A 20681-nucleotide genomic window follows, 5' to 3' on the forward strand; every position below is an offset into this window, starting at 1 on the left:
GATCTTGGAGACGGGTCGGTCTGGTGGTCGTCTCTGGTGGTGGTGGAATTGCTCGAAATACTTGGCAAACCTGAGTCTCCTGGGACTGGATGCATATCCCTTCCCCTGTTTCCAGGATGCATTCCCAAAGGCAATCTCCACCTCGGTCTCCTTTGGTGCCTGGTCGATGACCTGCTTGCACATCTCGTGGACGGTGCGCTGTCGCTTGCCGTGGAGATCGAGTCGCTTGAATCGCCGTCGCCGGGTCAGGCTGAAGTACAGCTGTTTCTCCAGCATGTCTCCATCGAACACATGGCGAATGTATTGCAGGAAGGGAGCCAACCAGGGATCTTGGGACTTGGTGTGGTGCTCATCCAGCGCATCTTGAGCTGGAAGCGATTCCCACAATGGCGTCCTTGATTCAAATCACTGAACGGTCATGGCCAGCGCGCGATTGTATTGGGTGTGTATTCAGGTTCCAGAAAAAAACACAGTCCTGGTTGAAAACGGGGGGGTGTCTCATTTCATTTTGGAAACGCTGTAAGCAGCAGCAGCTTAGTGGGTCTTGGGCTGCATGGCGCTGGCATCGCCTTCGAAGCGGAGGTCCCTGCGAGTTTGCAGCAGTCAAGACGATTTCGGCCGATCATGGTGTGAGATTGGGCGGGAGGGAGGGAGGGAGAGCAGCCACGGCACCGAGTCGGTTCATTCGATTGAAACAGAGGACACAAGCCTGTTAGTCGTCATTCGGAGGCAGGTACCAAGGCGTTGGAAACATCGACACTGTCATTCATCGCTGCACCCCGTCGCGGCGAGATTGACACCTTGCATCAACGTACCATCCGATCTGATCGCCGAGCTTGGGGAGAGCCTCGGCCACGGAGATGACGTCCTTGTCGCCACGACCACTGAGGCAGAGGACAATGTCCTGGTCCTTGCTGAGGGTCTTGGCGACTTCCATGATCTGGTAGACGGCATGCGAGGTCTCGAGGGCCGGGATGATGCCCTCGAGCTGCGAAAGCGAGCGGAACCCAATGAGGGCCTGGGCATCGGTGGCCGAGACGTACTCGGCGCGCTGCGAGTCCTTGAGCCAGGCGTGCTCGGGGCCGACACCAGGATAATCAAGACCCTATGGAAACAAAGTTATAACCATGAACGTCAGCGCACTAACATTGCTGCCGCTGCTGCGTTCCAGCGAAGGCTAGACACCCATGGTCTGTGCAGGTCCACCATACTTACAGCACTGATGCTGTGGGTGCCGATAATCTGTCCGTTGTCGTCCTGGAGGAGGTAGGTCCGGGTTCCGTGGAGAACACCGGGGCGGCCGCAGCTCAAGGTGGCAGAGTGGTGGGGAGTGTCGATACCTGGTGGGGGGCGGACAGAGGTCGGTGAGCCTGTCGACTGTGGCCAGTCGCTCCGAGCAGTCGAGGGTACGAGTGCCAATAATGCAGCCAGGTGCACTTACCATCACCAGCAGCTTCGACACCAATCAGACGGACGCTCTTGTCCTCGGCAAAAGGCATGAACATGCCGATGGCGTTGGAGCCACCGCCGACACAGGCCACGACAGCATCGGGGAGCTTGCCCTGACGCTCCAGGAGCTGCTGGCGGGTCTCGCGACCGATGACGGACTGGAACTCGCGCACAATCGTGGGGAAGGGGTGGGGGCCGATGGCAGAGCCAATCAGGTAGTGGGTGGTTTCGACGTTGGTAACCCAGTCGCGCATGGCCTCGTTGATGGCATCCTTGAGGGTGCGGGAGCCCGAGTCGACAGGGATGACCTTGGCGCCGAGAAGGCGGATACGGAAGACGTTGAGCGCCTGGCGACGAACGTCCTCGGCGCCCATGTAGATGGTACAGTCAAGACCAAACTTGGCGCAGACGGTGGCCGTGGCGACACCGTGCTGACCGGCGCCGGTCTCGGCAATGATGCGCTTCTTGCCGAGGCGCAGAGCGAGCAGGACCTGGCCGAGGGCATTGTTGATCTTATGGGAGCCGGTGTGGTTCAGATCCTCGCGCTTGAGCCAGATGCGAGCACCGCCTGTGAAAGCGGCGAGGATTTGATTGGCGAAACGAGGTTAGCCACGGAAGAGGAGGCTTGTACCCAAGTGACGGCGACGCCCGCATCTGTACATCCCTGCACTCTTGCGATGACAAACACGCACCGCACTGGTCAGTCAGACGCTTGGCAAAGGTGAGGGGGGAGGGGCGGCCGATGTACGAGTAGTACGACTGGAACTCCTTCCAGAATTCAGGGTCCTTGACAGCCTTGGCGTACTCCTGTGGGCGTCAGCGACCACATGGCATCAGCATTAGTATTAGCGCAAGCGGAGGGCTGGCCAGCTGGTGCGCAGTGCCATGGACACGAGTGGATGGATTACCGCTTCGATTTCCTGGAGACAGTTCACGAGGGCTTCGGGGGCGTATTGGCCACCAAAGTCGCCGAAGCGGTCGGCAACGACATGCTCGTTGGCAAGGAACTCGGTCTGGAGGCGGTTGTGGGAGTTAGCATCGTGGGAAAGGTGGATGATCAGCCAGAACGAGCACGATACAGGCGCAGAAGCTACCTTGATGCTCTTGGAGCCAGAGCCGCTGGCGGCGTCACGGGTGGGGGCTGGAGAACAAGACCGGTGCATGGGTGAATATTGCTGCCGAATCCTTGGGTTTGCAGGTGGAAGCCAGGGGCTAGCGGCCTTCAACCACTGCCACACAACTGACAGCTGCAGCAAGGTCGCGGGGGATCGCAGCGCTGCTGGACAGTGACACTTACGGGGAACATCCTGACGACCGGTGATGTACGAGGCATACTCCTGGGTCTTGGCGGCACGCTCCGATTTTTCTGTTTAGTGGAAAGGAGCCGTACAGCCGAGTGAGTCGAGCTGAGGACACACGGCCGAATGCGATCGCTGTCTCCGCGATCACGACTCTCGCATCGTGATGACGACGCATCGTCGCCGCGCATGGTAGCAGGGAGTCACCGCTCACCAGAGGTCTTGAGCACGTTGATAATCTTGGAGCCGATGACGACACCCTCGGCCATCTGGCCGACGAGCTCAAAGTGCTCGCGGGTGGCAACACCAAAGCCGACGGCAAGCGGAACGTCGCTCTGGCTGCGGATGCGGGAGATGATGGTCGGGAGAGCGGTGTTGACAGTGGCACGGACGCCAGTGACACCAAGAGCGCTGACGACATAGATGAAGCTGTCGGCGATGCTGACCAGGTGCTTGATGCGGGCTTCGGTGGTCGAGGGAGCGATCAGAGGGACGTAGCTCAGGCTGCAGAAGCAACAGAGAGATGCAGACAGACATTGTTAGGCAACGGCTGCCGTGACCATGGGGCTGCATCTCAAATAAACAGCTCGGCCAGTGGTGCCGGGGTCGGCTTTGGCACACGCGATCTACTCTCGGTCATGGCAGGTCGCCGACTAGCCGTTGCGACGCACATACCCGTAGTCGCAGCAGAGGTTGCGGAAGCGGAGCGACTCCTCAGGAGGAAGATCGACGATGATGAAGCCATCGACACCGACCTCCTGGCACTCCTTCATGAGCCTGACGTCACCGTAGTTCAGGAAGGGGTTGTAGTAGCCCATGAAGACGACGGGGACGGTCAAGCCCTTCTGGCGAGCCTCACGCACAAACGAGAGGCACATGGGAATATCGACATTGTGCTCCAGGGCGACCTTGGGACGGACAGGAGGAGGAGGAGGCGTGTGAGCAACGAAGGAGGAAGGTGCCACGAAGCGAGGCTGTTACGCCAAGCGGAGTGGTGCCGCCGCGAGACTGGTGTTCTTACAAAGCTGGCTTCCTGGATCGTGGGGCCGTCGGCCATGGGATCGGAAAAGGGCACGCCAAGCTCGATGACATCGGCACCGCCGCGCTGGAGAGCCAGCAGCGTGTCAACCGTGGTGGAGGGGTCGGGATAGCCGGCGGTCACGTAGGTGACAAAGGCGGGGCGGTCTGCGGACAGAAGCGCAGATCGGGTGAGCAGGCGAGCCGGGCGGGTCAAGCGAGTTGGGGAGCAAGCGGACAGCAGCGGGATCCGAGGCGATCGCTTGCGACGGACGATCAACTCACTCTGGGCCTTGGCGGCGGCAAAGGCGTTGGAGATGTGCTTGGACATGGTGCGTGGGAGGCTGCGGATCGATGAGTCGCAAGCGGGTTGCAAGTCGATGGGCTGCGAGTTGACGAGTTGCAAGTGGGTTGCGGAACGGCCAAGGCCTGCCAGGCAAAGATATATCCGCCGATAGCAGGTCACGTGCGGTGGGTCATCGCAGTCGGCCATGCGCCGCAAAAGGAAAGCGGTGCGCAGCTGGCACAGAACGGCGCGACACACGGCCGGCGCCACAGAACAGGTGGCGGGACAAGCGCCGGCCAATGGGGAGCCGCGGCCGGTGCAGTGCTTTGCGGTGACGGCGGCGACCCAGCTGAGAGGCCCGACCGAGAGACCCAAAGGAGCGGCACGCCGATGCCGCAGAGCACCGGTGCATCGGCACTGCAGCGGGACGATACACCGTGTGCCCAGAAAGCACCCCTGGCTCTGTCGGCGGTGCTGTCGGCGGTGTCTTCTGCGGTGCTGTCGGCGGTTCTGTCGATCGTCGCAAACCTTGCTCCCCTCCGCCACTCGCGACGCATCCTCCACCCGCCCTTGTTTGCCGCCCAGCATTTTCTTCGTCGCTGCTCCTGCGCCCTGGCTTTCGTCTGCTCTGGATCCATCTCGCTCCTCCTGCTGCCCGCACCCGATGGACACTCTGCTGCTCCGACTCGTCGTTCTGCTCGGCTGTCTGGGCTGGGCTCACTCGCTCAGCTGCGGTTCGGCTGGCAACTGGTAAGCCTCTGCCCGACAATCGCCCGACAATCGCTCGGCAATCGCTCGGCAATTGCTCGGCAACTCCGTCCTCCCGCTGCGCTGGCTCTTCCAGCGACCAACTGTTGGCTCGGCCGTCGACTTGTCCGTCTTTCGAGCTGCTGCTACTCTGCTGCTACTTTACTCCTCTGCTGCACCCGGATGTATTGTGCCCTCATCCGTCTTCTCTTCCGTCTTCTCTTCCATCTTCTCATCCGCCTCTTGGTGTCCCCAGGACCATCATCAGCTCCCAGAGCGCCCTCGCCCAGTATGCCAACTGCACCCAGTTCCTGGGCTCTGTCTCCATCAACGGCTCGGATGTCAGCGACCTGTCGCCTCTCCATTCGCTGACCTCTGTCCAACTCGCCGTCGAGATCACCAACACCAAGCTCTTTAATCTCCAGGGGCTTTCGTCGCTCCAGAGCATCGGCGACAAGTTCTTTATCCACTCAAACCCGAGTATGGCCGCCCTCGACGGACTCGCTGTCCAAGTGGTCACCGGCGGCATCTTCATCTACGACTTGCCCGTGCTCAAGTCGATCTCGTCGCTCAAGTTCCTGAACTACATCAACCCCAACGGCTCCGCCCAGTATCGTACGTACCGGCCATCCTTTCAGCACACCTTACGAGCAGCCCTTCGCCCCTTGGGTGCCCGCCATGTCCCCCCCCCAAGTCCCTGCCTCGGACCCTCTTGCTTGCCCTCACCCTGCAGCGCCGCTCCGCTCCGCCTCGATAGTCCGTGGATAAATCGCTCCGCACGCTCCCGTGGCCATACCAGAGCGACCTATCCTCCCATACTAACACCGTGTCTCCCTTGCAGCCTTTGGCCTCTCGATCTATCGCAACCCTGCCCTCAGCAGCCTGGATGGTCTTCAAAACCTCAAGACCATCGGTAACTCGTTCTTCCTTGGGGATCTGCCCCTCATCAGCGACTTTACAGGTCTGCCGGCCAACATCACCACCGTCAACTTCACACTCTCCAGCCTGAGCACGGTGGCGTCCTTCAAGGCCTTCCCGCCACTGGCTGCCGTTCCGGGCACCTCGGGTGTCGCCGTTACCATCAGCTCCATGAGTGTCAGCACCCTCGATGGCCTCGTCGTCCCCACCATCTCCAACCTCACCATCTCCAGCAACAGCCAGCTGACTTCTATCGCTGCCCTCAAGAGCTCCACCCTCAACGGCCCTGCCGTCACCATCACCCAAAACAACTACCTGTGCGACTATTCGGGCATCAACACCACCGCCCTGGCCATCCGCGGTGGCATCATCAACATTGCCAACAACTGCGGCTCATCCACGGTCGGCAGCGTCCTCGGCCCCACCCCGACAGGCCTTCTGTCGCTCCCCAGCTCAGGACGATCCACCGTCCCCGGCTTCTTTGTCGCCCTGGTAGCGTCGCTGACCGTCTATTTTGCTACTGCTCATCTCTGAGCACTGTCCTGGAGGCTCTGATCGGCACCATCGCTGCCGACAGCATGCTGTAATGCCTGTTTCTCACTCACGTCCGAAGCTCAGTCGTAGTCACAGCCACCCGATAGATTTGAACCGGTGCATGTGCCTCTTGCCCTCGCCCACAGAACTAGATACTAAAGCGCATCTAAAACGAAACGGGATGCCTGTTTTGAGCCGGAGCTGTCGGTCTTTTTTTGTGTGTCCTGAATACATTCCATGAATCGCGCCCGTCATGGTCAGACGGTATGCTCAGAGTTCATGAAGGCCGGGCGACTCGAGAAGGCGGAGCGTCTTGATGTCGAGAAACCACGGGAGCTTTCCGGAGGGTCGAACACATACATCACACCTGTGCATCGCAACCTCAATGCTACCCGATTATCATCGTCACAGGCGATCGACCAGTTGTATTCAAGTTGACGCTCTCGAAGCTTATGGAGCTAATGCAATTGCCGATGTAGACAAGAGTGCATTCCCTGGCACCAAGCGCAGACGTGTTCTGTATCATCCACGAAGATCCAGGAGATTCATCAGCAAAGGCCTCCAAACCAGAGCAGCCCCAGCTGCCTGGCAAGTGCTGGATTGTGCACATTCACCCAGCGGTTCCCAGCCTCGCATCACAGCAGGCGGCCATTCGCATGCGGGATCCGGACCTCTCCTGTATTGAGGACACCGGCAATGTGTTTCGAACAGAAACAAAATCAGCAATGCGCCCCACTCGCCGGCCGGACTCTGCTCTTCTCGAGCGACAGCCCCGGCAACAGCGATCCACATCTTCCATGCGACAGAGGTTTGCTTCCCGCCTTGTCCAGTCGAGTCTTGTACATGGTCGAGGCTGCTCCGGCTCCCGCTTCTATGGACGTCCCAGTTGGCTTGCATTTGGATATGGGCTGGAAGGTCTGCACAAACCCTGCGGTTGATTCAATGGGCGTCCACGAGCGCAGGCGCGGGCGAGAGTCGTTCACTCGTTCGAGCTGTTGTTGCTCATCGCGCCGTATCCCGACATTCCTCCAACGCCGCCCCCGATTCCACCTCCTTTGACAAGCATTCCGCCCCCACCACCACCGCCGCCTCCGCCTTGGTTTCCAAATCCAGAAGTGGCAATCTTGGGGAACGATACGGGCGGCTGGCCCTTCTTGGTGTTGGCTCCGCCGCCACCTCCGCCGGCAGTCGTGGGCATCATGCCTTTCATGAGTCCCCCGCCGGTCACGGTCGACGAAACGCTACCGCCGCTGATGGTGATGCTGGTGCTGTAGCTGCCGCTGGCTCCCATGATCCCCTGACCGCCAACGCCGCCGACGCCAACCATGCCGTTTCCGATGAGGCTCGAGTTGGCGGCGTTGGCATTGGAGAAGCTGTGCGAGGTCGCCTTGGTGGTGCCGTGAATAGGCGGTATGGACGATGCGTTGCCGGCGAATCTGAAACATTGCCCACAGGCGTTTCCCACCCATGTTTGATTGTTTAGTCATGGTAGGCGGACACGACTGCAGCTTCCACAGTGGACAAGGACAGCCAAGCCAAGAGCAGTCGCCCGTCAATGACAGTACGGGACGTACTTTTCGTCTTCAGCATACCGCTTGTTGTTCTCGATATCCTCCAGGGGCAGGCGTGCGTCTCGGGAGTCCCGTCTCGACTGCAGCTGTCGGGTCGAGTCGTGGTGACTCGGATTTGACCCCTGAGAAAGAGCCGTGTGTGTGCAAGCAGGTATCAGCTCGATATTCTTCAAATCCGTCAATGATCGCAACTGCGGCCGCCTTGCCCAGGCTGCTCTTTCTTCCAGTTTGATAGATGATAAAACCAACCCATATGGCTGGCATAGCGCATGCAATCCAACTAACGCGATGGCCGCAATAGCAGCAGCAAAGGCCATCGCCATCGTTGCAACGATGCCGACCAGGACTCACCTTTTTGGCCTTTTTTCGCTTGTTGCGTTCGGTCAATTCTTTCTCCTTCTCCATATCAATCCAGTGTCGGAGTTCGACTTCAAACCGCTCGGCAAATCCATCGGACTGGAAGTATGGGTGTGCCATCAACTGCTTTGTCGTCGATCGCTGGTCTGGATCATAGATCAGGCATTGCTGAAGAGTCCGACCGGGCATGCATTCGAAGGGGCCGGTGACCGAGCCGAAATTATCGCACAACGGTAATCAGCCGGCACGCACAGTCAAGTGTTGGCGCGATGTTGGGCGGAGGTTGCGGAAGTGTTGTGATCGGACGCCGTATGGCGTGAGTCAAGTTTGAGAGTTGTCAGGTGCCAGTGCATCCGGCGATTTACGAAATTGAAAGTCAGTGGCATATATATGATGTATCACCGACCGGTCTGTCCCTGGGCCTTTTGCGCGCGATCTCATCGAACAAACTTGCTTCAGGCCGAGAAGGAGCAACGTACATGTAGCCACTGCAGCGCATCGGGCGAGACATGGGGCAGACGGGTCTCCAGCGGAGTGATCTTGGTGATCTCGGGAAGTCGCACACCCACAAACAGCGGGTTTCTCAGAAAGATTTCCATGTGGCGTTTTGTAAGCGGACCTGTGCCAAAGACGGCGCGGATGAGTGTGGGAATGGCCGCCAGAAACGAATTGATATTGGGATGATGCTGCGAGCTAGTTAAGCTTCGATCACACCGTATGCAAACCCACGGGGCCTCCATCACGCTGCTCCTCACCGAGGCACTTCATGATACGATAGAGCTGGTCGAGGTCTGTGTCGCCTGGGAACAGCGGCTGCCCCGTCAGAATCTCGGCAAAGATGCAGCCCGTTGCCCAGACATCCACCGCCTTGCCGTATTCGGTGTCTCCAACCAACAATTCTGGAGCACGATACCAGCGCGTGGCAACGTAGTCGGTGTACTTGGCCCCCGGACCGGCTGGAGGGTGACAGCGAAATGAATCAGGGTGACAGCGTCGCAGGAGTAATATCATTGTCAGTACGCTCGTTCGACCGGATACACATCCCGCCCCGCTGGACCGAGCAGCCGATGCCCATTTCACCAAAACGCGCATATTCGAGCTCTCTGAATGCTTACCCAGAGTCCGCGCAAAGCCAAAGTCGCAGAGCTTGACGACTCCAAGCGACGAAACCAGGATGTTCTGGCGACAGCGCGACATGAAGCAGATGTGAATACCCCGTCCGCGTGTCTGCGGCACCGGCATCCAACCCCCATCCGCATACTCTACCTCGGGCTTGATGTCTCTGTGGATGACCTGGTGAGGATTGGCGCGACCAGTGGATAACGACGCATATTTGGCCATAGCCACAGTTGCCGGGGGGATACGAGTGAGCGATATGCGATCCAATATTACAGGTGAGCTGGCAGCGAGCTTTCGGGATGCATGCCGTACGTATCAACTATCCAGCGAATGCAGCCAGTGCAACAGAGGTCGCCAATGCTGGTCCCGCGGGGTCGAGCCTCGTTTCTCGGCCAGTAGCTTACGTTGTGAGAGTGGAGATATTCCATCGCCTTCAGCAACTGCCACATGCACTTCCGAACCAACCCCAGCGATCGGTCGTCACTCAAGCCGTGTGGATTTCGATCCAGATCCTCGAGTATTGTGTGGTCGACATGCTCAAAGACCAGGTAGAGCTTCCCCTTTCTCCGAAAGACTTCCAGTAGATTCACAATGTTTTCGTTTTTGAGTTGCTGCGGGACCACCATTTGTGTCGGCGGGGGAGGGCAAGGGAGTTTTGCAGCCCGCAGCAGATTGCATACATGAACGAAGCGGAACGAAAATCAGTCGAGCACGCTTGCGGCCAAGAGTGACGACGTTTCGGGACAGGCCGTGCATCATGGATGGCTCGGGACGATCGCAGCAGAGCCGCAGCCGGGCGGACTGGACCGTTTCGCACGATGAGCTGATGTTGCTTGGGTGCCACCCGACGAGAGACTGCAATATTGACTGCCCTCACAAACTGCATCGTGGGTCTTATGGTCCTTCTCCCTCGTCTGGACGCCCACAGCTCGTCCGCTCACCTTGAGCATGCGGACTTCTCGCAGAGCCGTTTTCCGGATCTGCAGGTCGTCTTCGCTTTCCTTGAACTTTTTGATAGCCACGATCTGCCCCGTGTCCCTGTGGCGGCACTTCATGACGATTCCATAGGTCCCTTCGCCAATAGGCCCGATCTTTTCGTAGCACTCCATGGTTGTGGTGGTGAAAGGCTCGCTGAAGCGCTTCTGCGGATGGGCGATGGACGCAGCAAGATTCACCACGAGGAGGATGCAGCGTCAATGATGGGTGAAGCAATCCTTGCAATATTTCTCTCCACCCTCCGTCCGCTCAAGAGAAGCGCAGCGATGGTGACGGGTCATTCGCGATGTCGTCGTCGGCATGCGGCTGGGTGCTCCACTGATAACGACTCGCTAATATTACGCGGACATGGACTGCACCCGATGCTCACACGACCACACTGCACGGCTGTCGGTGGCTGGCGCAGCGGCGGCAGCGGCAGCGCACTTACTTGATATCTTACTTGGCTCTGCAGGATAGAGGCGATACGCCGACCCAGTGGTTCGCAACGGCAGCACGCATCCAAAGGCGTTGGCAAGGGTGTTAGGTAGGAGGCACCGATAAATGCCCGATGCTTGGGACGCTGGAAAGTAGCGTCCTGGAGTGGCCCTCTCGGCCGCCAACGAACACTGCGAGACGGATGGAGCAGCGACGATATCGGCGCGGTGAAAAGTACTCTACCTGTCTGTCTGTTTCAGTGGAGAACGGCCGCTCAAAGCGAGCATCGGCGACAAGTTCTCAAACCTCAAAACGACGGGCAATATATTTGCAGTCGGCTCCAGAGGGAGAAACTCTCACTGGCTGCTGCTGCCCGCTTTGGCAGGCATTTTTGAACGCCTGCTGTAGAGTCTGGGCCAGACACAGTCCTCTGCTCCTCGGACGAATGGTTCGTCGGCTGGAGCAGGTTCTTTGTGTAGGGACTGGATCGCTTGTGTGTGAATCTACCAATCAGCCCAGCACGCCGCTCGAGATGACCGGGACAGGCATTCGATGTGGCCTTTGGAGGGGGCTGCTTCGGGAGGCTCTGGGTGGGATTGAGCCCTTGGTCAACCGAGCCAGTAATCAAGCGCCGGTGGAGGGATGTGTTTGCAGAGCCCGATGCATTGTCGTGGGGCAACCCCAGCGGTACTCAGATCAGCCAGCTGGAAATTGATGGCCGCACGCTGCAGACGGCGACAATAGACTGTTCGGTATGGCCAGATACTCTTCCTGAGCTTGCCACCGAGAGTCTGTCCATTGTCGCCGAGCGTTGTGGAGGAGGCTCCCACAAAGCTGCCGCACCTCCACTGCCTCGACCGGCTGCTGCTCTTCCTTGATCTTGCCTCTCACAGGCCCAGTCTGTCCCCAACCCGCTTCACCAGCTGCCTGGACGCCCGATTGCCAACCCATCCAAAGCAGGATCGCACATCCGGCTCAAACCCCTGAGAATGAGCCAGCCCATCGATCCGTCGAAAGTACGCTGCTCCTCGGCCAGTTTCGGCCGATGTCGTCCTGCTCATGGCGGGTTATGCTTGGATATCTTGCCCGTTGCTAATCGCTGATAGCTGCCGTCGCTTCATTTGCACCGAATCATGTCCGCTGACGCCTTCTGGTCGATCTTCAGAATCCTGCTCCTGTGGAGCCAACACCCGATGATCAGCAGCAGGTATTTCGTCTCGACGACGCCAGGACTGGCTCGCACCCGCCCAGCGCCAGCTTTCCGTCAATCGAACAGCCGCCCCCGATCCGATCCGATCCGACTCGATCGAATTCAGCATCTGGCCTGCATGCGTTGCTGATCATAGCCTATCTTGTCTTGCGGCATCGGTCGGATCCAATCCAATCCAGAAACCCGAGACAGTGGAGTCTCGGCTCTATATCGGCAACTTGGACCCATCCATCACCGAGTTCAAGCTGATCAAAATGTTTGAGCGGTTCGGGCCCATCGCCCGGATCGACTACCTTTGGTACAAGGTCGGCCCTAAGAAGGGCCAGCCGCGAGGATACTGTTTTCTAGAGTTTATCCAGAAGGAGGTGCGTCGAAAGTGGCTCTGGAACTGCCGTCGAATGGCCGCCAGACGACGATTGGATGACGGCTGGACGTTTGATCTGGTGCGCTCGGGTTTACGGGCTGCATCTACGAGTGGCTGCCCTCCGACGGCATTGGACAAAGTCACTGCTCTCTCAGCACCAGATCCAGCGGGCTGACCGATTCATGAACGACACAGGATGCAGCCAAGGCGCTGAGCGTCATGAAAGGCAAGATCGTAAGCGGACGGACGCTGGTGGTGTCATACTCGCACGAGCAAAAGGTGAGCGCCGACACCGCAAGCAGGCGCCCGATCAACTCTTCCTTGATTGCTTCAGTCTCTCTCTCGATCCTGTCTCTCTCTGTGATTCCGTGCGCGCCTTCATGCTCATCTCGATGACCTTGATCAGAAAACCGATTTCGGCCCTGGAACGTTGAACCACAAGCTCCAAGCCGGTGTTCGGCCAGAGTACATCAATCCCAAGTTGCAGCCCAGGATGACCAACACGAGGTGCGATCTCTCGTCGATAATGGCACCCACGCAGTGCTGCTTTGCCCAGTACTAATTGGCATCGCTACCACCGGCAGCGTCGACGCCAAGATCGCGGCTCTCGAACGCAAGTTGAGTCAGATCGATGGCAAGAAAGAAGCGTCTGCACCTTCATCCCGTCCTCCGATATCGTCGTCATCATCATCACGAGTGCGCAAGTCATCGTCCGGCCGCCACCACCCATACTGATCCATGCGTGATCACAGCCACACCAGCAATACTCGTTTCAGCCACACCTGCATTTCTCATTCAACATGCCCCCCCCCAGCAACCTGATGTGGATCGGACGCCCTCGCGATCCAATAAAGTCCACCATATCCGATCCACCGGAGTCATCCCGAGAAGCCAAGCACTCGACTGCTGCGACAAAGCCAGACGGAATTGACATGACGCCACGGGCACAGATACCGGGGAGCCTTTTTTGATCGTCCGGTCGGTCAGCCGCTGGGGTAGGATATATATAGATGTAATGATAGTCTCCAATTCAGAGCCACACAAACTTGATACGCCCAGACAACAGAAAGGATGGACAGTGCCATGTGCTTCAAACTCTCTGCTCGACATGCGAATCGAGATCCTTGACGGTGCTGGCCGGACTGACCGGACGGCTCTGGCTGCGACTCTCGGCACGGCTCTCGTTGCGATGCTGCTCCTCGGCACCAGGCAGGGCATCGATGATGCCAATGAGCCCTGGGTTCTTCTTGCGCTCTTCCTCTTCTCGCTCGACCTTGGGCCGCAGCAAGTCTTCGCGGGTCACCAGGCCCACCATGAAGCCCTCGTTGTCGACAACCAGGATCTGACGAAGACCTAGCTGTCGGAAGATGGTGAATACCTTGGATGCCGATGTGGACTCGTTGACAACAAAGGGGGATGTGTTCATGATGGGTCGCAGCTACAGCCATGTCCAGCAGATAGGCAAGTGAGCGAGCGAGACGGATTAGCCCTGGAGACACAGACCCGTTTGGCACCTCAGCAGCTGCTGCTCGACAAGAGCCAGCAATCGCATATGTGTGATGAGGGGCGGGGGGCTGCAACCTACCGAAATCAGGCGGTCCAAATCGCCCTCTTCGTTCACAAAGGCATCCCGGGCAGCCCTCAGACGGTCGCGGCGAACAAAGCCGATGGGCTTGGGAAGCTTCTCCGAGTCGATGTGTCCGTCGGCGTCGCGGTCAATGTCGTAGTACTGCACGACGGGGAAGCCGAGGTGCGGCTCATTCACAAACCTATTCAGGCTATCCAGCTTCATGTTTTCTTCCACACAGCAGACCTTGCGGGTCATGATGTCTCGGGTTTTCTTGGTTCGCAACAGGTGGTAGGGCTCGTGGGGCAGGAACGGCACCTCGTTGTTCTCCATCTCGGTGTGGTAGATCGACTCGCCCACGCCGCCGGACGAGATCCAGGCACTGAGCCAGGTCACCAGAATCAGAGCCGGGACAGCGACGTAGTCGCCCGTGAGTTCGAACGCAATTACCGTGACGGTGAGGACCAGGCGCGAAGTCGAGGCCCAGAAGGCGGCCATGGCCAGCAGGGCGTAGAAGCCCGGATCTTGCACAAACAGGCCCAGCTTACTGCCGATGTAGTCGACAAATACACCGGCCAAGCGTCCGAGAGCCGCACCGATGATGAGGTTGGGCACGACGACATCCGTCGGGAGCGCAATGTAGTACGTCAGGGTGCTCAGGAACCAGTAGAGGAGCGCAAAGATCACGAGGGTCTTCCAGCTCCAGACGCCGTTCACTCCACGCAGTAGCAGAAGCTTGAGCTGCTTCTCGGGCGTTGTCCAGAAGAGCGAGCGGAGCTCCCAGTAGCAAACGCCGCTGATCGGAACGTTGGTGCTGGTGCTGGTGGACGAGACGCTTTCAGAGCGCTTGGCGAGCGCCGAGGTGCCCGCCGGGAGCACTTCGACCTTGAGACCCATGTCGGCAAAGAAGGTGGCGTTGACTCCGTTTTGCAGAAAGTCGCTCGTTCCGCTGTAGACGACGTTGCTGAGGTAGCGCACAGTACTGTTCTGGGCAGGTGGAGCAGGCGGAGCAGGGCTGGTGCCGTTGGCGGGAGTGGGGGTTGTGGTGTTGGCAGCCTCGGACAGGCTGGAGAGGAACACGGAGCGGGTCGTCAGGGTCCTCTGCGAGCTGCACTGGTTATCGTAGAGAATCTGGTACGACAGCAGCACATTCTCGGTCAGGGTCTCGTCGAGCGCCGTCGGCAGACAGACGTCTTGGATCTGGTTGTAGCAATTCACAAACTGGCTTCTATCACAGAGAGAGCTGCTGTTTCCAAAGTCAACACACACGGGCGCGGCAGTGAGGGCGTGCTTGACGGTGTTGAAGAGCGGCGAGCATGTATCGACCTGCTCAGAGGCCATGGGCACCAGCACTACCAAGAGCATCGTGATGACGCAAACGACGACAACCTCCAGGATGCGCCAAAGCTTGTTGAGGATGCTGGGGTGCTTCATGTCGCGGTCGATGAGGGTGCGCTTTCGGGCGAGCTGGACAAAGGATAGCAAATAGTTGTGGAGAATGCCGGCGCCAGCAGCAAGAACGGCGATGACGACAAACGAGAGCAAATGGAAGCCGTTGAAGTTCTGGGTGCAGGAGATGTCGGTCTGGACAAAGGTGGAGAGCGAGGCATTGTCGAAAGGGCAAGCCGTGATGGCAGTGTTAGTACACGATTTATCCAACAGTACCAGGCAAATAGAATCACCATTGACCCATCGGTGGCTGCCATCTCTACGCTCGGAGCCATTGCTGCAAAGTCGGGCCTACCGGAAACAGGAGCGCAATGCCTCCGAACAGGCGGTCGAGGAGGTTCACTCCGCTTCCAAGCAGCACGGCCGACACAACCATGAAAGCGGTGGTGGTGGTGAAGACTGTGCGAGTCATGAGATGCGGATCCCAGAAACTAGTGGCCTCCTCGAGGGCAAAGACGGCGCCGCCGACAGGGGCACGGAAGATGGCCGCGATCGAGGCGGCGGCACCCAGGGTCGCAAACAGGCGGAGATTCTTGTGCTCAAGCACATTGAACAGGTTGGTTGCACCGACCGACTCGGTGCTGTCTTCGTCGTCCATCTTACTGAGCGACTCTCGCTCGCCGTAGAAGGGTCGGCGGATAAAGGGAATGTACTGAATGGCCTCGGTCGAGATGATGGCAATCGAGGAGCCGATCTTGGCCATGGGACCGTCGATGCCAGAGTACAGGCCGGAGCACACCAGGCCAACGACGCCAATGCACTTGCCAAGAACTGTTCGCCATGTTACTCCGGAGAGAACGGCGGCGCCGTTCAGGAAGGCAATGACCTGAGTCATGCCGGAGCCGATGGCGTCGGGCTGGTGAACGGGATCGGCACGATATCAGGGATAGACTGGGCGTCAGTATCATGCGCAACAGAAACCAGCATGACCGAAGGCAGATTGGACACTGGCGAGACATGGCATCCAGGCCATCGACATGCGCCATTGCCATGCGCCATTGCCAGGCATCACTCAGCTACCAGCTGCCAGCGTTGGACCAAACTAACCGCAAAGTTGATAATGCAAATCGATGGGATGACAGCAAACAGGAGTGATGTGCCCAGCGCCACCAGGAAGGCATTGACTTTTTGGTTTTCTTCAAAGAGGTTCTCGTAGAGCTCGATGCGCCAGTCGCCAATCTTCTCGGTGGCGACCGACAGACCGGCAAAGACCAGCGAGATTACTACGGCGAGGATGAAAGCCAACACTGGAAGCACGGCAACGGCGGTCAGAGCCAGCAGCAGCGAGCACCACGAAGCAAAAGTCAACACAATAGACCGGCGGCCTCGATCCACAGCGTCGTGGGGGTGTGTGTTTTGCACTTACCATAGGAGCAGATACTGGCGATGAGCCGGGTCTGATCGAGGGAGACAGATCGAGAATGAGTCTCTCAGACGCGCTGATGCTTGATATAGCCGCGCTGATGCTTGATATAGCCGCGCTATCGTACTTACCGTCACGGTTTGCTCCTGATAGTGCCGACGGACAAGTTCACCGTCTGGCTCCTCAAAGTCGATCGTCTGCACGGACGGCAGCGGTGCGGGTGGGTGGTCAGTAAGGTGCCCGGCAGCATGAAAAAGCGAAGAGGATCTCCGTTGGGGAGACACTCTGCTGGCCCGCTTGGACAAGCAATCACATGGCTGGCTTACCTCGAAGTTGGAGAACAAATGGCTGCCGTGCGCGCTCTTTCTGGTGGTCGTGCGATGAGACAGTCGGTTGACGGGGGGGATGGGCGCTCCGTCCTCAGAGTGGTCTCTCTGAACGAGGAGCGGCGTCTTCTTGGCGGGATCGACCTCTGTGCTTGGCTTGGACATGCTGTGGATGCTGCTGGTTCTGTCGGTACTGGTGATGCTGGTTCTGTCGATGCTGGTGCTGCGACCGAGACAGGGTATGCTCGATCTGGGACGATTGGGGGGGGCAGCGGGATCTTGCTTCTGCCTCTGCCTCTGCCTCTGCTTGAGCTCTCGCTTTCCTCCGTTGCGGACGGACAGCCAAGGGCGATGCTCCCGTCGCTCGGACCGCTCACCACCGTCGCTTTTGTACCTTCTGGGCGATGGTGGATTGCCCCATGGCACCAGGATCGCCACCTCGACCGTGGTTGGGCGCATGTCCCCAAAAAGGCAACACGCTCCTGGGGGGCAAGGCTCTGTGTCCGTCGCGGCCGCGTCTGTGTCCATCTTGGCCGCTGGCTGCGTGGTGGGTCGGTACACCCACGTCCTGTGCAAGTCCACCGAATTTCCTTGGCTTTGCCAAGCCCGGGTCCTATCGGGTTGTGTGGGGGGGGGAAGTAGATGCAGTCTACATCCAGCAGCACATCGCCATTACACTTTATTCAGAAAAAAACGGGACAATATAGCCGTTTCCATGAACATGTAGTATGTGCTGTGCTTGCGTCAAGCAAAGCCACAAGAAATAAAACAGATCACTTTGGCAGCCTCCGAGTGAAGACCGCTGGTCGCTCTCCGATCTCCACAATCGACCTGCATACTGTGATCATGTTGCGCGCCGCATTGACTTCGCGATTCCACACTGTCCGGCAGCTGGGATTCTTGCAGCTCCTGACAAAGTGGGAATTCGCAACACTGGGCGCATCGAGTCCTTCCAACCGAACTGGCTCCAGGCACTTGGAGCACACTTGCGAGGTGTTGAACTCGTTCGTCGAGGCCACCTTGACGCTTCCATAATGGTGATTGGGACGGCGGCGGTGGTGCTCGAATTGCTCAAAGTACTGAGCAAACCGCTGCCTCCGAGGGCTGGATGCATAGCCCTTGCCCTGTCGCCATGATGCATTGCCAAAGGCGATCACCACATCGGTCCGTATCGGGGCGTGCTTCAGGACGGCCTTGCACATCCTGTCAACGGCCACTTGGCGCCTCTTGTGGCCCGTGAAGCGATGGTGACGGGCCTTCTTGCCAAGGCGGAAGCCGAGCTGCACTCGCAGCTCCGGTCGCAGGACATGGGTGAGATGGATCTTGAAGGCCTCCGAGGACGACACCTTGGGCGAGGGAGTGGTCGACATCCAGGTCTCGATGCTGAGTCGATACTTCATGGTGTTGTGCCACTTGGTGTTGGACGTATGGCCACACATGTGCTGGTAGTGGCCATTGGAGAATGAGACCACCTCGTCTTGGTGGCCCGGTGCTTGGATGACTGCCGTGAAGATGGAGCCGACTCCAGGATCGATGCCAATCCAAGTGGTGCGGTTGGGGTCTGGGTCGCCGATGTGGGCCTGGATACGCTGCTCGGCAGCCGGAGGAGGCTCGATGGTCTCGGTGCGATCGGTTCGACGCACAAACTTGACGAGGCCGATGGTGCATCCAATGCCATCGGTGCTGATCTCGTAGTTGAACAGCTTCTTGTCCCTGACCCGCTCTTGGAAGAGGGAACTACGCAGCTTGAAGCAACTGCGCCAGAGACGATCCTGGTTGTTGATGCCGTCATCACCTTCTTCCTTGAGCTTGTCCCGGGTGAGTCCAAGGCGCTTCTTTGGACCAAGGAGATCCCAGAGGGTGGCCGTGTCGATCTTGATGTATTTGGCCGTGGCAGTGCATAGAGGAACCATCGTGCACACGGCCGGAGGAGTGTCGACGGCGAGCTGCTTGAGTGCCCAGTTGATCCTGGCGGCCAGCTTGTTGATCTTGGACTTGGTGGTGCCGAGCTCAGACTTGGCGTTGGTGAACCTCTTGTCGTCGGAGGGAATGCCTTGGGTAGTGAGCTCGTCCAGCTTGGCCTGGCGCTGCAGCTCGGTGACTCGGAGGGCGGGCATGTCACAGTCGATCCACTTGTGGACATCGTCGACCATCTTGTCTCGGGCGAGGATTCCCACATGGTGTGAGAGGCGATGGAGGGCCCGGAAGCGGTCCTGGTCGTTGTTGTACCGAAACTCGTCCAGGACGTGGCCAAAGTCTGGATAGAGGAACTCGAGATCGGCCTTGGGTGGAGTCGGCCCTGGTTTCTCGAAGAGCTCAAGACAGGCCTCGATGGCTTCATGCTTATGCTTGTTGGCTGGGAAGACGGCAGCGCAGAAGCGGCGAAGGAGTCGCCAGTAGGCCAGGTCGAGGTGGGTGGTGCAGTTGGTGGCATAGGCATTGACAGCCAGTGTGAGAAGCTGACTGTGAGCACCATCAGGCAGACGAGGGGCCGGAGGCAGGTCTGCGTGCCGAGTGGTCTGGTAGTCGCCAAAGGAATCAACCAACTGCTCGTTGTATTTCTCATTGTCCCCGGTCGGGGAGAGCGCATCGGCCTGGACGATCCTGAAGCATTGGCGGATGAAAGCAGGGGTGGCCTTGGAGATGACGGGGACGGGAAGATCCTGCTCGATGCACCGGAGGATGTGCAGGTTGAGCAGCCTGGATGCCTCGAACTGGATCTGGGTCATGGCCTCGACGGTGGCCTGGATCTTGTCGCGGAGAGCGGGATTGAGACAACAGCCATCCATCGTCTGCTTGAAGCAGCTGAACTGAGGGGCGGATGACCTTCCATCCACGAGTGGGACGACAGAACTCTTGAGGGGCCGGTATTTGGGACACTTGTTGGTGTTGCTTCGCTCGTGATCGGTACCGTCGCACTGGCGACATCGCTTGCCAGTACTCGAGGAAGTAGATGGACCAGGTTCGGTGGGATCGACATCCATTGGATCTGCAGAAGCAGTGGTGGTGAGCGACGGAGCAACAGACGACCAAGCATGCGTGGGGTCAGAAGACGAACCAGAGACAGGCTCCGACTGTGACTTGGCTTTCTTGGGCCTGGGTGGCCGAGGCTGGCCATCACCGGCACCCTTACGCTTCGGAGGCATGGGGGCAGAGGATGCTGGATGCCTGCCAGTGGTACTGGTCAGAGCAGAGACTTTTTTTTATCGTACAATAGCGCGATGATCAGATCAAGGCGAGATGAGGGAAGAAAGCAGCAGGACGAAGGTGTGGCATTTATACCCGAGAGCAGGAACCCGTCTTTGCGGGTTGGTTGGGAAGCGACCCTGTTCAAAAATCGCCGAGAGGTTCAAGCCAGGGATGTGAACGTGAGAACGGCGGCTTGATTGGAGGGAACTCAACCCCAAATCGGTGGGGACTCAACCCCAAAGAAGTTCTCGATGGGATTGAAGTCGAGTGAGGCAGGTGGGGTGAAGATCACTGACCATCCTCGGCGCTCGATGCAGCACACCAGAGTGGTTGATGGCAAATGCAGCCGAGACAGACTTGTGCTTCATGTGATTGCGCTGGCGAAGCGGAGCACCCTTCGGTGAGTATCCGTAAAGAGGGAAAATGGATCTCCTGATCCCTGTCTCATCGACAAAAACGAGTCGTCGTGGGTCGATGGAGTGGACTTGGTCCCTGAACTGTGCC

At 58.6% G+C, this 20681-nt stretch overlaps 5 protein-coding genes across 5 annotated transcripts; 2 read left to right on the forward strand and 3 right to left on the reverse strand.

The window, feature by feature from the left end:
- Positions 1-421: 421 nt before the first annotated feature.
- BJ171DRAFT_497353 (tryptophan synthase beta subunit-like PLP-dependent enzyme) lies at positions 422-4164 on the reverse strand. The gene is made up of 12 exons (XM_053110283.1): positions 4050-4164; positions 3769-3932; positions 3423-3655; positions 2962-3251; positions 2747-2815; positions 2544-2590; positions 2358-2462; positions 2142-2256; positions 1442-2017; positions 1216-1340; positions 816-1105; positions 422-586 (listed from the first exon to the last, which is right to left on the reverse strand). Exons 1-12 carry the CDS (start codon positions 4093-4095, stop codon positions 535-537), a joined length of 2112 nt encoding a protein of 703 aa, XP_052968427.1. The 5' UTR covers positions 4096-4164; the 3' UTR covers positions 422-534.
- A 502-nt stretch (positions 4165-4666) lies between these two features.
- On the forward strand, positions 4667-6516 carry BJ171DRAFT_566696 (uncharacterized protein). Its single transcript, XM_053113428.1, has 3 exons — positions 4667-4800; positions 5054-5412; positions 5639-6516. The coding sequence occupies exons 1-3, from the start codon at positions 4715-4717 to the stop codon at positions 6247-6249; spliced, it is 1056 nt and encodes a 351-aa protein (XP_052968428.1). The 5' UTR covers positions 4667-4714; the 3' UTR covers positions 6250-6516.
- A 397-nt stretch (positions 6517-6913) lies between these two features.
- BJ171DRAFT_597512 (cyclin-dependent kinase-like 2) lies at positions 6914-10889 on the reverse strand. The gene is made up of 10 exons (XM_053114760.1): positions 10735-10889; positions 10238-10438; positions 9701-9907; positions 9444-9470; positions 9293-9356; positions 8933-9133; positions 8657-8796; positions 8172-8345; positions 7824-7942; positions 6914-7685 (listed from the first exon to the last, which is right to left on the reverse strand). Exons 2-10 carry the CDS (start codon positions 10403-10405, stop codon positions 7229-7231), a joined length of 1557 nt encoding a protein of 518 aa, XP_052968429.1. The 5' UTR covers positions 10406-10438; positions 10735-10889; the 3' UTR covers positions 6914-7228.
- A 714-nt stretch (positions 10890-11603) lies between these two features.
- Positions 11604-13142, forward strand: BJ171DRAFT_28805 (uncharacterized protein). The gene is made up of 6 exons (XM_053106931.1): positions 11604-11725; positions 11875-11916; positions 12099-12284; positions 12479-12562; positions 12690-12790; positions 12868-13142. Exons 1-6 carry the CDS (start codon positions 11699-11701, stop codon positions 13016-13018), a joined length of 591 nt encoding a protein of 196 aa, XP_052968430.1. The 5' UTR covers positions 11604-11698; the 3' UTR covers positions 13019-13142.
- Positions 13143-13373: 231 nt separating this feature from the next.
- BJ171DRAFT_473364 (chloride channel) lies at positions 13374-17153 on the reverse strand (the record flags this gene model as incomplete). Its single annotated transcript, XM_053108698.1, has 8 exons — positions 13374-13721; positions 13869-15071; positions 15120-15434; positions 15595-16155; positions 16347-16546; positions 16666-16696; positions 16794-16859; positions 16989-17153. The coding sequence occupies 8 exons, from the start codon at positions 17151-17153 to the stop codon at positions 13374-13376; spliced, it is 2889 nt and encodes a 962-aa protein (XP_052968431.1).
- Between the last annotated feature and the right edge of the window lie 3528 nt (positions 17154-20681).

Source organism: Polychytrium aggregatum (assembly GCF_025602895.1).
Source record: "Polychytrium aggregatum strain JEL109 chromosome Unknown BJ171scaffold_11, whole genome shotgun sequence".
NCBI lineage: Eukaryota > Fungi > Chytridiomycota > Chytridiomycetes > Polychytriales > Polychytrium > Polychytrium aggregatum.

Coding starts and splice junctions, on each gene's coding strand:
- BJ171DRAFT_28805 (XM_053106931.1), top strand. CDS start 11,699: ATGAGCCAGCCCATCGATCCGTCGAAA. Junction 11,726..11,874: donor AGCCCATCGATCCGTCGAAA/GTACGCTGCTCC, acceptor GTCGATCTTCAG/AATCCTGCTCCTGTGGAGCC. Junction 12,285..12,478: donor TAGAGTTTATCCAGAAGGAG/GTGCGTCGAAAG, acceptor TGAACGACACAG/GATGCAGCCAAGGCGCTGAG.
- BJ171DRAFT_566696 (XM_053113428.1), top strand. CDS start 4,715: ATGGACACTCTGCTGCTCCGACTCGTCGTTCTGCTCGGCTGTCTGGGC. Junction 4,801..5,053: donor TGCGGTTCGGCTGGCAACTG/GTAAGCCTCTGC, acceptor TGGTGTCCCCAG/GACCATCATCAGCTCCCAGA. Junction 5,413..5,638: donor CAACGGCTCCGCCCAGTATC/GTACGTACCGGC, acceptor TCTCCCTTGCAG/CCTTTGGCCTCTCGATCTAT.
- BJ171DRAFT_597512 (XM_053114760.1), bottom strand. CDS start 10,405: ATGGAGTGCTACGAAAAGATCGGGCCTATTGGCGAAGGGACCTATGGA. Junction 9,908..10,237: donor GAGAAGTCCGCATGCTCAAG/GTGAGCGGACGA, acceptor GTGGTCCCGCAG/CAACTCAAAAACGAAAACAT. Junction 8,797..8,932: donor TCGTATCATGAAGTGCCTCG/GTGAGGAGCAGC, acceptor TCTTTGGCACAG/GTCCGCTTACAAAACGCCAC.
- BJ171DRAFT_497353 (XM_053110283.1), bottom strand. CDS start 4,095: ATGTCCAAGCACATCTCCAACGCCTTTGCCGCCGCCAAGGCCCAGA. Junction 3,933..4,049: donor TGCCGCCGCCAAGGCCCAGA/GTGAGTTGATCG, acceptor TTCTGTCCGCAG/ACCGCCCCGCCTTTGTCACC. Junction 2,591..2,746: donor CGGTCGTCAGGATGTTCCCC/GTAAGTGTCACT, acceptor CTTGTTCTCCAG/CCCCCACCCGTGACGCCGCC.